Here is a 13,894-nt window from a genome sequence, read left to right as displayed (position 1 = left end):
AGGAGGTGGTTTTAATGTTATGGCTGATCAGTGTACTTACTAATGTGAAACAAAATTGCGAACACTTGCCATCTGAGAAAAGTGGGAATGTCAAGAATAAGCACCAGTAAAGGGAAGGCTGATGTCGTGTGAGGCCTGAATGGAAGCAATGTGTGCTCATGTGTGTATATCTTCCGCTTGTCCTCACCCACACAAACCCTGTCACTAGCTTGCCCCAACTCGCCCAAAAGTTTCGAAGTTTCATTCACCCACCCACATCATGTTTGAATGGAAAATTTGCCTGTATATTAAATTGCCTGTTACAGCCCATTCAAAATACTCATGGCTTTATATATTTGATGGCTACATTTATAAAGCGTTAGCACAAAATATCTTGTCCATACAAAACAAACTGTAACAATCCCTATGGTTACAATAAACACACATTGAAACTTTTTTCCCTTCTGATTTAAAGATACACCTATTTAAGCTTACCTGGAGTGTTGTTCTGCATGGCTTTCACTGCACTGATTAACTCTTTAAACCCATCCAAACTCTTGTCATTCTGACTGTACAACAGGATTTTCTTGGCATCAGAAAAAAGTCTTGAGATTCTGAAAATATAGAAGTAAAACATTAGGCTGTGCCATGCTTTTCCAGGATTCAGCAGTTAGAAAATGATTTAGGTTACAGCCTTATTAGAATTGCATCTGGATGGCTGCCATGCTCAGAGATGTGAGTTAACACTTACATAGAATCGTTGAAGTTACCGACTATCCCAGGGGATTCTCCAGGGGTGGGGTGGCGGAAGCATGGGTTGTTGGCATTGCACAGAATGCCCTGAATCCATGGCAGGGTGCCTGCTGAGGGCATAGCTTTGTTGGGAAAGTGACCTGAAATGGATAGGGAGAGAAGAAACTATGTAATTAATTGCCTCACTAAAGACAATAAAGTTCTCACACAGACAGGAAGAATAGAAACAGTTGTTAAATAGAGGCAGTTATGTTAATGAATATAGCACTGCCAATCCTCAGTTTTATTCAAATCTTCAAACCCAGAATTTATTTTTGTGTCAATGTTGTGTTATAAATGCAGGAATATTACATTATATATACAGTGGGGGAAATAAGTATTTGATCCCCTGCTGATTTTGTAAGTTTACCCCCTTACAAAGACTTGAACAGTCTATAATGTTTATTTTAGAACAGAGAGAGACAGAATATCAACAAAAAATCCAGAAAAAAAACATTAAATAAAAGTTATAAATTAATTTGTATTTAATTAAGGGAAATAAGTATTTGATCCCCCATCAACCAGCAAGAATTCTGACCCCCACAGACCGGTTATGTGCCCATGAGGCACACAAATGAGTCCTGTCCCTGTATAAAAGACTCCTGTCACAGAATCAGTTTCTTCTGTTCAAATCTCTCGACCACCATGGGCAAGACCAAAGAGCTATCAAAGGAGAAAGGTGAGGTCAGTCCAGAATTACACGGGAGGAGCTTGTCAATGATCTCAAGGGAGCTGGGAGCAGAGAAATGCTGGATATGACCCCAAGAACACCATCCCCACCGGGCATTTCTTTGCCTCCAAACACGGCGAGTGGAGTTGATGCCAAAGAGCTCAATTTTGGTCTCATCTGACCATATCACATTCTCCCAAGCTTTCTCTGAATCATTCAGGTGTTCATTGGCAAGCTTCAGACGGGCCTGTACATGAGCCTTCTTGAGCAAAGGGACTTTGCGGGCACTGCAGGATCTCAATCCATTACGGCGAAGTGTGTTACTAATGGTTTTCTTGGTGACTGTGCTCCCAGCTCCCTTGAGATCATTGACAAGCTCCTCCCGTGTAATTCTGGGCTGACCTCACCTTTCTCAGAATCATTCTTACCCCACCAGGTGAGATCTTGCATGGAGCTCCAGAGTGAGGGTGATTGACTGTGATCTTGTATTTCTTCCATTTTCGAATTATCGCACCAACAGTGGTCTCTTTCTCACCAAGCTTCTTGCTGATGGTCTTGTAGCCCATTCCAGCCTTGTGCAGGTCTACAATCTTGTCCCTGACGTCCTTTGATAGCTCTTTGGTCTTGCCCATGGTGGTCGAGAGATTTGAATGGAAGAAACTGATTCTGTGACAGGAGTCTTTTATACAGGGACAGGATTCATTTGTGTGCCTCATGGGCACATAACCGGTCTGTGGGGGACAGAATTCTTGCTGGTTGGTAGGGGATCAAATACTTATTTCCCTTCAATACAAATGTACAGAAAATAGTACACAGAAAGTGGAATTCATATCATTTTAATGGGAAATGATTTTTCCCACTAGTCCCAGACTCATAGCATACATTTCAAACATGGGCTCGAATATCACCATTGGACCCTGTGGTTGCCATGTTTTCTTGCAGGGACTGGTGGAAGCTAGCTTGAATGGAACTGTCTTGGTCCTCTACGCCCTTAGTGGGCCTAAAATATTCTAAAAATAATATTATTACAGTGAGCAGTTCTAGCTTTATTTTGTCTACTTCTAATATGACAATCAACATCCAATCTAAACAAATAAACCCTTAATCTCTGCCTGTTCAATTTGTACTGAAATGTGAAGGGTTAAAGTACAGAAGCCCCTTTATGTGCCAAGCAGAATTTTGCCACTTTTATTGTTGCTGGAAAAAATGTTGGTGATTGGTGGTCCAGCTTAAAACATAAACTACAGTAAAATTGACCACTCACATTCTCCCTCTGCATTGCTGGGCTTAGTTATCACTAACTTTATGGCCATGTTACAGCTGATATGATTTCTGGCCGCTGCTGACACCACTTGTGTAATTTAAAGGTTTAAGTGGGAAAATGTCAGTTAAGGTCATTTATCTGATGCTAATGTGGCTGTGTCATGTGAAGGCTTATACATTTATTTTGGTTTTGTTTGGTCCTGTTCTCTCCATATTTCATTTTCTCAGAGCTTAAGTGATGATGTGATTATTTTGTAAGCTCATTTGTTTAGGTGATAGCCCTCTCTGCGTTGTTTGCTTACTGCATTTCTAAGGCTGAACTATAGTCTTAATTTAAGTTTCTTGACATGTGCAGTCATGTTGCTCTACTCAAAGGACTTAATCATTAGGAGACTGATTATCTAAGCACAATGTGGGACCTTTGCTCTAAGACAGCTGCCCTTACTGAGGACTTGTGTTACATGTCAAATACGTGCTATCAAGTCAACCTTAAGACTGAGCACTGAGCACAGCACAGATAAGATAACACCAGAAGCTACAGTAAATAAATGCACTCAATGCATGTAACTCCTACAGCTTAAATGTCAGTTTGTTGTTTACAGTTAAAATTAATAAAAAAAATTATAACCTATAGGAAAGGAGAAGTATCTACTTGTTTCTGTAAGCAGTTGCAACATGCCTGAACATCCTTCCTCCATGAATCACAGTTAAACTATTACACTCTTCTCACCCAGGTTTGGACCTCATACAGAACCGAAACACTTTACAGCAAGAACTTCCTCATTCAACAACACATCCTACATGCTGACCAGGACAAAACATTAAGGAGCTGTCTTTTTTCTGGGATATGATGTCATTGTAATGATTTACTAGCTATTAGGTGCTAACTATGTAAAGCCTCTTACATTCATTTGTCTTCTTTTAAATTTTAGTAAATATATAGCATATCCTTTAAACACTGGGGCAAAAACAAGAATACAATTGACATGGGGCAGTCCAAAATTAAAATTCATAATTCATTTATTGACAGTTTATCTATTCATTCATTTATTAACCTGTTAGTCAGTCAGAATCTTTAGTAACCACTTTATTCAATTCAGGATCATGGGCAATTTGGGTGCCTACCCTGGAAACAGCAGCAACAAGTCAAAAATACAAATTCAATCATTTAAATATTCATCTTAGATAATAATTAATTGACTTAATTCAACTTTATTTTGATCAGGATGCTAAATCAAAAGCTTAATGTAGAAACACTGGGCGCAGGCTACAAATCAGAAAAAACACAGTTTCCTACATTTACTTTGACTTTTTATTTCATTGCAGACAGTATGAACCCAATATATTTCATGTTTTGTCTGGTCAACTTCATTTCATTTGTTAATATACAACCATTCCTTCATTTCAGGTCTGCAACACAGCTTCAGGTACCCATGTTTGGTTCATCATTTGGGTTTGTGTGTTGGGTGTTTTATCTTTTACCATATGTCAGTAGATGGATTCATTACCTTCAACTACCCTGGGTGTAAGTATGTGTTAATAAAAAAAAGTTTATTGGCTAGTGCTAGGTCCTGGATGGATGAAAATTGCAAAAGGAGTTTCCAGGACAGATTTATGAGCTACCACAGTGATTATTTGAGTATTAAGGTGAAGAATGCAATTTTAGAAGTTGTTCTGAGCTATAATTAGTGAAATATTTGATATATATCATTAACTAAGTAAATGATACAGAATGATACAGCCTTTTATGTAAGTCTTATATCTGACAAGTTTAAAACATTATATATACATACACTTCAGCAAGACTAATAAGGTTCCATAAAAGTGCACTGCAACAAAAAAATCCTTTGCTAATGTTACAACTAGGACAGTCGTAGCTCCACAGCACAGGGCAAGTACTTGGTTCTGGCCGGGCTGCCACTTTTGGGCTTGAAGCGAGATCATTCAGACTCGCATACTGTTCCAACTGCAAGTTGCCTTTAGCTAAGTGCCATAAATATGATTGTAACTTAGTAAACTTAGAGTCAGTCATATAAAAGCTGATGAGTCATTTCTTGACATATTACAAGAGTTTCTGGAGTGTTACGTAATTACTGGGGTGAATAGCAAATCTTTACTTTCATTTATTTATTTGAAGCCCTGGATTGATGTTATAATGTAAATTAAATGACCCTATGTAGTCACTACGCTAAAGGCTATTTATTTTGTTAACCTTTAAAGATTATTAAATGAACTATAATACTATATACTTTAAAGTGGAATGTTTTCCACAGTTTAGTGATAATATAAGCTGAGGTAGATCCTTATGGATTGACAGAAAGCCTGCCAAAGCTGAACTAAGTTCTTAAGATAAGCTAAAGTGCTTCAGGAGATCAGTAAGATTACAGGGAGCACAAAACAGTCAGGGTTTTAAAGATCATTAGCATGACTTGTAGCCAATTTAGAACTTAACAGACTGCCAGTGTAAAACCAATTAGTTAATTGATGTGACTTTTCCTCACATGGATCCAACCTGTAGTGTTCTAAAATAGCTAAACCTGTGATGACACAGACAGTAACTGGAGGGGAGGATCAAACCCATGTCCCCAGAACCCATGCTGACCAGAATCAACCTGTCTAAATATCCCATATCTGTATTTTTTAGATATAATACCAGCAAAATGAATAAGAAATAAGAAAAAAAAAATCATAAAAAGCTTAACTACTGGTTTTCCTAAATTTCCCTACATTTTTGTTAAAATCTTTTTTTACTTACATTCATGTTGCTCATATGGGGGGTAGTTTAATCTCACAGCAATCAGGATGAAGAAGATGAAGAGGGGCCACACAATCTCAATCAGTAGCTGAAACTACATAAGACAAAATACACACATCAGCTTTTTCATGTCATCTGAGACGATGCAAGTCCCCCATCCCACTTTAAGAACGAGCGTCCCTTGCTAATAAAGCTTTCAGGAAAACGTTGGCTTAGCACAGCTATCTAATCTCTCACAGACGAAACGTCTGCTGCACCACTCTGAAGCTGTTACACTGTTCTATTATTGGCTTCCTTTTATTAACACTATTCATTATTAATACATCAGTCACACATCAATAACATGTTTCCACATATAGAAAGCATGTATGTGGAGTGAGTACTGAGACCTCCAGTAATGTCAGTGCACATTCAATACTGATCAATACTGGTCATATGAGAGCTCTGACCACATCCTGATTTACCTTAAGGGTTTTTTATTCTATTTACACAATGGTTGCTGCTGACCAAATTCAGATCCTGGCAAAGTCACACTACTCGTTACTGCACTATGCCTATACAAATATGTACCAACTTAGCAATAAAAGTCAATAGTGATTTGTTTTTTTAATGTAATAACAAGGCGTACCAAGTAGGAATATAGTACATGATCATTCATCTAGAGACCATATTTGTTTAATGCTTTTCACATAGTGTGCAGGTGGATTCAGGTGCAGGTTCAATTGTTATTAAAATCCGTTAATTGTAATTTGTAATTTAGTTGTTACTTAAAAGAAAAGTAACCAAATTACAGTTATCGTTTTAATGTTCTTTGTTAACCAAACGGTGTACCACATAATGAAAATGGATGGCTGTTTTATCTGTATCAAAGAATGTAGCACACCAGTTGATACACTTTTTATTTATACATTGGTTGGGTTAACAATACACACTATTTTTATTTATTCATATATTCATTGTCTGATTACCACCATCAAGGTCCGATTAATTAGCCAAAAGGTATACCTGAAAACAATTATAATTGCAAAGTAATAAAAAGCTATAATAAGCATAAGTAAAACACCCAGATTACATCCTTAAACAAAGCCTGGGAATAAGCTACAAGCAACAAATATGAAATAAGCTGTAAAAACATAACAAAAAGTTTTATTATTTGTTTGAAGGTTGTTTTCTCTGCCATGTTTTCCCAAAAAAAAAAGAGAATAGGGACTACAAAACTGCAGTCACAAACTGTGCACATAAGTAAAGAAATACATTGTCAGTGATGGACTTCTTTCAATCTTTACTAAGCCACAAAACACATCTAACATGAAGACATCAACGTATCCTTTTTCACAGTGACACACACAGAAAAAAGGACACCAAAAGCACATCATTAAACTTACCGTTTGCCGTCTCCTGTACGTGAGGTTCTTCCACAGCAGCAGGCCTAGCTGAGTGGAGACAGGCATCTTCACTCAGGTCCTCCTCACGCTGCTCACTGCAGCTCTCAACTGCAATGACATACACAGAGAGTGGTAGGAGTCAAAAAGCCACCCAAGTGCAACCAACAGAGCAGCTCAAAAGTCCAGGCCAAAGTACAGCAGAATATCTCAATGCCTTCTGCTCACGTCTGCAGTGTTCTGTCGTATCCTGCCCAGTCCCCTTTTAGAATCACCCACCTCTTGATTCCCAGAATTCCCTTTAATAGACTTGATTGTAGGTCGGGAATCGTCCTGTAAGGAATTTCACAGTTCCCTGTCCCTGCCCAGCCACTGCAGGTAGCTGCACAACAACGGCTGCCTTTGATCAGAGATGGCTTTGAAACGTGATTTAATAGGAGCCGTCTTTTGTTCTATGCTAATGAGGCTATTCATATGAATGTTCTGATGATGTGTCTAAAGCTGTAGCCATTGTTGACCTAAAAGCTTCAAAGTGATTCAATCACATACTTAGACATGCTCACACTTTTATTAAAAAGCTTTTTATATTCTGGTTCTAAAGGAAAAGAGGTGTGTATAAAGTAACTGAATAAAAACTATATACAGTACATATTACAATCTTCATAGACTTTTGCTATTTATTTTTTGTCTTAATCAGCCTAAATCAAAACTCAAACAATATTTCTCCAGCTTTATTTACACCTTTAACATTCAATTAATGAGAAAAAAGTTAAACTTCTAATTTAAAATTAATTTTTAAAAAATGAAAAACTAGAGGAACAGAGTTATAAAAGTGATCAGTACTTTGTATTGCCAAATCTTAATTTAATTATGGCTAGCATTCTGTTTGGATATGTCTCATCCAGCTTTGCACATCTAGATTGAGGAGTCAAATTTTGTGATCACTGGCAAGGCACTGCTCTCGTCAAGTCCATCTACAGAGCTTTGACTTGGTCTCTTAATGACCTACTTTTATTTAAGCCACTGCTTTGTTTAGTGGTTTGTTTCGGGTTGTTGCTGTGCTGGAAGCTGAACCTCCTGCCCTTTGACAGCAGAGGGCCTTAAAAACTTTAATGTACTTTTGCAACATTTAGTTTCCATTAAATCCTAAACAACTGCTGAATTCCTATTCCTACATGATGTTGCCACCACTGTGCTTCACAGTAGACATGGTGTATTTTTGGGGGGGTGCTGGTTTTCTTCAAAGATACTGCTTGGAGTTCAGTCCAAAAAGGTTAATCTTGGACACATCTGACTATAAAACCTTTTAGCCACATGGTATTAGAATCTTCCGAATCTTTCTGCATGGCACTTTTAAGGAGCTGCTTTTTTCTTGCCATCCTGCCATACAGGCCAGCTTTGTGTAAAGCTAGTGAGATTGTTGTCACATGCACAGACCAACCAACCCTAGCCATACAGACCTGTAAGTGCTCTAATGTTACCATTGGCCTCTTGGTATATTCACTGATTAACGTCTTCTTGGCTCGGCCATCCAGTTTGGAAGGATGACACGATCTCTTAACTGTACTCAGTTAAGGCTACTTACTTTAAATGGTGAGGGTTATAAAGTGCAAACACAGCTAAAAAGTTTATTTTAGAGATTATTGTGACAAAAAGCAAGGATTTTGATAGGGTAAGATATGTTTCTATAGGCACTGTATGTATTACTGCATTTGAACATGAGCCATCAATAATTTAACAAATAATAATACCACATCAATATGTTATTCTAAGGAATTTACCTTATGTCAATCTATTATGTGACTAATATACACCGATCAGCCATAACATTAAAACCACCTCCTTGTTTCTACACTCAGTGTCCATTTTATCAGCTCCGCTTACCATATAGAAGCACTTTGTAGTTCTACAATTACTGACTGTAGTCCATCTGTTTCTCTACTCTCTCTATTATTTAGGTGGTGGATCATTCTCAGCACTGCAGTGACACTGACATGGTGGTGGTGTGTTAGTGTGTGTTGTGCTGGTATGAGTGGATAAGACACAGCATCACTGCTGGAGTTTTTAAATACTGTGTCCACTCACTGTCCACTCTATTAGACACTCCTACCTAGTTGGTCCACCTTGTAGATGTAAAGTCAAAGACGATTGCTACTATTGATCTATTGCTGCTGTTTGAGTTGGTCATCTTCTAGTCCTTCATCAGTGGTCCACGGGGTGCTGTTGGCTGGATGTTTTTGGTTGGTGGACTATATTCAGTCCAGCATTGACAGTGAGGTGTTTAAAAACTCATACCAGCACAACACACACTAACACACCACCACCATGTCAGTGTCACTGCAGTGTTGAGAATGATCCACCACTTAAATAATACTTGGTCTGTGGTGGTCCTGTGGGGGTCCTGACCATTTAGGAACAGGGTAATACCGACTAAAAAAAGTACGTAGAGAAACAGATGGACTACAGTCGGTAATTGTAAAACTACAAAGTGCTTCTATATGGTAAGTGGAGCTGATAAAATGGATAGTGAGTGTAGAAACAAGGAGGTGGTTTTAATGTTATGGCTGATCAGTGTATGTAGGTTAGTAATGGAAAAAGTTTTAATCACATTTGCTTTGTTTGTTTACCCAAAACTAAATTACGGCTATTAAACGTTTATTAATTCATTTCTTTTTACTAAGAGCTTTATCTTGATCAGAGTTGTGGTGGATCACCACCCATAAACACTTGGTTGCGGAAAGAATTCACCCTGAATCGGGTGCCAGAAAGAGTCCCTAGAGATTACCCAGGCAAACATGATGAGAACATACCAATGTCTTCACAAACAGTGATCAGATGTGAGGATTAAACTCAGGTCCCGAGGAGCCTGGTGATGTGCTAAACCCACTGTACGTGCCGCTCCATGCCTCGCTCTCTAATAAATGTTGGACCAACATTTAGTGTATGGAGCAGATAGCTTCAGGGTTCTTAGACCTCAGTTTGATCTTTACATCCAGCCACTGTCTGTAAGAAATTTGACATGTTCTTTCTGTGTCCATGTGGGTTTTTTTTCGGGTACTCCAGTTTCCAGAGTGAGACTGGAACAGTGAGACTGATTTTGTGGACATCACGCAGAAACATGAGTCCTGGGTTTCATCCTCTCAAGTCCTTGTTCATAAAGAGCTAGCATCCTGTGCTGTATTTTCTGTTGTCAGGCCTAGTGTTTCTGGGTGGTGCTGGACCCACTGTGTCTATGACCAGAATAAATCTACTTTTTTCCCATGGAAGTCAATTATTTTTTGTACATTTTCTTGGTTGTCTAAATCCACACAAATACCAAATGACCTTAATGAAAGCAAAAACAATCATGTTTAAATTACACTGTGCTAATGGAATTTCACTACCCTACAGTTACATTATGCATGACCTTCAAATAAATAGTTTTTAGTATTTTTAGTGCTTTTGTAATATTTGTAGTGGTAAAAATAATTGTACTTGGTACATGCTTATAAACTGGACAGAATGTCAATAATTGTAATGGACAAAACTTGAACTGTTTCCAAACAGACAAAATAGTCACATTTGCCATTTTAGTGAAACACTCTATAGGGACGTTACTTTAGCAGTTTAGTAGTTAGACAAACATTAGTAAAAGCATTAGTATACGTGAATCCAGTAATAGCTCACTGGTTAAGTTACTGCATCAAAAGATTGCTGGTTCAAGCCCCAGCACTGTCGAAATTGTATTTAATCATAATTGTAAGTTGCTTTGGATAAAAGTGTCTGCCAAATGCCATGAATGTAAATGTTAGCCAATGTAGGTGATCCAGTTTGGAAAGAATCGGTTACTGAATATGAATGCTTTAAATATAATGTCCAGCATTAATTACTGTGTGTTCAGGTGTTCCTCTGCAAACACTAGTTACAAAGCTCCACAACTTCTAACACCGTCTCTGCACTACACATAGACATTATGGATGATCAGATTAACTCATATCTGCGTTTACATGCATTTAGGAATGCCTGACATCCTAGTTCCCACACTAGTAAGAACATGCCCCGGCTAAATTATTTCTCATGTATTTAATGACGTCACCTGACCTTCTTTCTACTTCTCAAAACTTAAGCTGATCTGAGAAGAAGTTGAAGCAGTCATAGCATATACTATAATCATATTAAATACAGTAGGAAAAGCTTTGGTTCCTTTTTACAAATGTAGATTGAAACCAAGACGTTTAACTGAATGTACAATTTGTGGTGTGTGAATTAAGTGTATTAAGTACTAGTGTGAGAAAAGCCTGGATAGTAATAAAATAATATCAATGCTGGACTCACATTTACCATGTACATTGGGATAAGGTTGGACTTATAGTATTATATTGTTCAGTTGACCCTGTTTTATTCAGTTTTGGATAGGAAGGGCCATCAAAGCCACCATATACAAGACATTGTCAGTACATCAGTAAGTAACCCTTTGCAAACAAGTAGGTAAGATGGTGACGGTTGTTATTTCACCTTACTCCCATTCAGTTACCAGACCTTGCTCACTGAGTACACTGGGCATATACACTGATCAGCCATAACATTAAAACCACCTCCTTGTTTCTACACTCACTGTCTATTTTATCAGCTCCACTTACCATATAGGAGCACTTTGTAGTTGTACAATTACTGACTGTAGTCCATCTGTTTCTCTACATACTTTTTTAGCCTGCTTTCACCCTGTTCTTCAATGGTCAGGACCCCCACAGGACCACTACAGAGCAGGTATTATTTAGGTGGTGGATCATTCTCAGCACTGCAGTGACAATGACATGGTGGTGGTGTGTTAGTGTGTGTTGTGCTGGTATGAGTGGATAAGACACAGCAGAGCTGCTGGAGTTTTTAAATACAGTGTCCACTCTATTAGACACTCCTACCTAGTTGGTCCACCTTGTAGATGTAAAGTCAGAGATGCTCGCTCATCTATTGCTGCTGTTTGAGTTGGTCATCTTTTAGACCTTCATCAGTGGTCACAGGACACTGCCCACAGGACTGTTTGCTGGATGTTTTTGTTTGGTGGACTATTCTCAATCCAGCAGTGACAGTGAAGTGTTTAAAAACTTCAGCAGCGCTGCTCAAGACAACACAACACACACTAACACACCACCACCATGTCAGTGTCACTGCAGTGCTGAGAATGATCCACCACCCAAATAATACCTACTCTGTAGTGGTCCTTGGAGAGTCCTGACCATTAAAGGACAGCATGAAAGGGGGCTAGCAAAGCATGCAGAGAAACGGATGGACTACAGTCAGTAATTGTAGAACTACAAAGTGCTTCTATATGGTAAGTGGAGCTGAAAAAATGGACAGTGAATGTAGAAACAAGGAGGTGGTTTTAATGTTATGGCTGATCGGTGTATCTACGTTTAGTTTATTCAAATTAGCTAATGATGTTTAGTAACACATTTAAAGACTAAATATAGGTTGTAAATGATTATTATAAATTATATGAATAATCATCTACACATACTTGTTACTTATAAAACATGCCACACAATAGTTCATTGCAAGATGTAAGAATCTTAAACAAGTGACAGATTTCAAAACAAATCAGCAGCCACTAACAGGTTGCAAATTTATTTTAATTTAGATATTATACTACAAAAAACGTGGCTTAAGAACAATTGTAAGTAAAACTACACCATGTATTCACACATTTACAGTGTATGTGAGTAACAATTCGACCCTTACTGTGTTGTTAGTCTGAGATCAATTTTAGTTTTGGTGCGGAACTAAAATATAATGTGCACTGTAGTTCACCTGCGCTATTGTATTTTTTCTCCTCTGTACTTAGAGAACAAAAGGTTATATATAATTAATGGCTCTGGTGTTTACAGATGTTCCTTTGCTAACTGACACAGATTTTGTTTTTAGTTTTTAGTTATAAGACACTATAAAGGTTGTATGTAATACAGTTAACATCCATTCAGTTAAATGACCTTAGCATAAACTTGAAGTATGAAATAATGTATAAATAATATTATCAGATACAAAACCTGTGTTGCCTGCCAAACCATGATGTACAACATTACTTAAAAATCTATACAACCTACGCTACTGATCAAAATTGAAAGGAATATATGATGAATAACAGATCAAACAATACACGATAGTTAGACTTCATATAATACTCACGTATATAAATGGTAAACAAACCCTTAAGAAGAAATTCTAGTGCTTTCTTTAAAGGTTTTGTGCAATACTCAAAAATAAAATGTACTTCCTCTATCTTATTGCAGTGTTGTCTTTTAGACTGAATAGACACATGACTGTCTGTAATGAATGTTTCATTTAGCCTTTGGTTTCTTTGAATAGTCTGAAACATTAGATTTTTTTTATATACACTCTCAGAGCACTTTATTAGGTACAACCATCTGGTACATACCTCTATTCATTATTTTATAATTGAAACCTACAATACAAATGCACTTTGTGAGCTGTAAACACGCTGACTCTAGCTCACCTGTTTCTCTATACACTGTGTCACCATGTGTACCCCATTTATTCCCATTGACCAGATGATGTTTGGGCGATGGGCTGTTCTCAGCACTGCAACAAGTGCAGCAGTGTTGTTGGGATTTTTGAATATTAAAAAAGGAGCATACACATTTGGGCTAGAGTAGGCCAACACCCATTCAACTGAGCTGATGTTGGGCGCCAACATTGGCCTAATGTTATATTGTCCAGTGGGCCTTGTTTTATTCAGCTTTGGATGGGAAGGGCCAACAAAGCCACCCTATACAAAGACATTGTCAGTGTGTCAGTATGCTACTCTTTGCAAACAAGTAGTTGAGAGGGTACGGTTGTTACTCCCATTCAGTTACCAGACCTTGCTCACGAAGTACACTGGGCATATATTTATATTTAATTTATTAAAATGAGATCATGCTCTTTAGTAACACATTCAAAGACTAGTACTACATGTAAAGACGTCATACAAGAGTTTTTTTTAATGCCCATGTTTTGTTAATCTTCCTTTAGTCATTGGACAATTTTTGATCACAGGGCGCTGTTTGCTTTATATTTTGA

General features: G+C 37.8%; 1 protein-coding gene across 1 annotated transcript in view; it reads right to left on the bottom strand.

Moving 5' to 3' along the window:
* The window catches only part of abca1b (ATP-binding cassette, sub-family A (ABC1), member 1B), a 49,430-nt gene that overhangs the window by 32,720 nt on the left and 2,816 nt on the right, over positions 1-13,894 (bottom strand). Inside the window, exons 2-5 of the mRNA XM_062990964.1 lie at positions 6,845-6,952; positions 5,460-5,553; positions 731-872; positions 475-593 (exon numbers count right to left, since the gene is read on the bottom strand). Of these exons, the coding sequence (XP_062847034.1) occupies positions 475-593; positions 731-872; positions 5,460-5,553; positions 6,845-6,910 (421 nt within the window). The 5' untranslated portion in view covers positions 6,911-6,952. The remainder of the gene's footprint in view (positions 1-474; positions 594-730; positions 873-5,459; positions 5,554-6,844; positions 6,953-13,894) is intronic.

Source organism: Trichomycterus rosablanca, chromosome 1, assembly GCF_030014385.1.
Source record: "Trichomycterus rosablanca isolate fTriRos1 chromosome 1, fTriRos1.hap1, whole genome shotgun sequence".
Lineage (NCBI taxonomy): Eukaryota > Metazoa > Chordata > Actinopteri > Siluriformes > Trichomycteridae > Trichomycterus > Trichomycterus rosablanca.
Note: the sequence above shows the minus strand (reverse complement) of the source record. Positions and strands in the feature narration are given on the sequence as shown.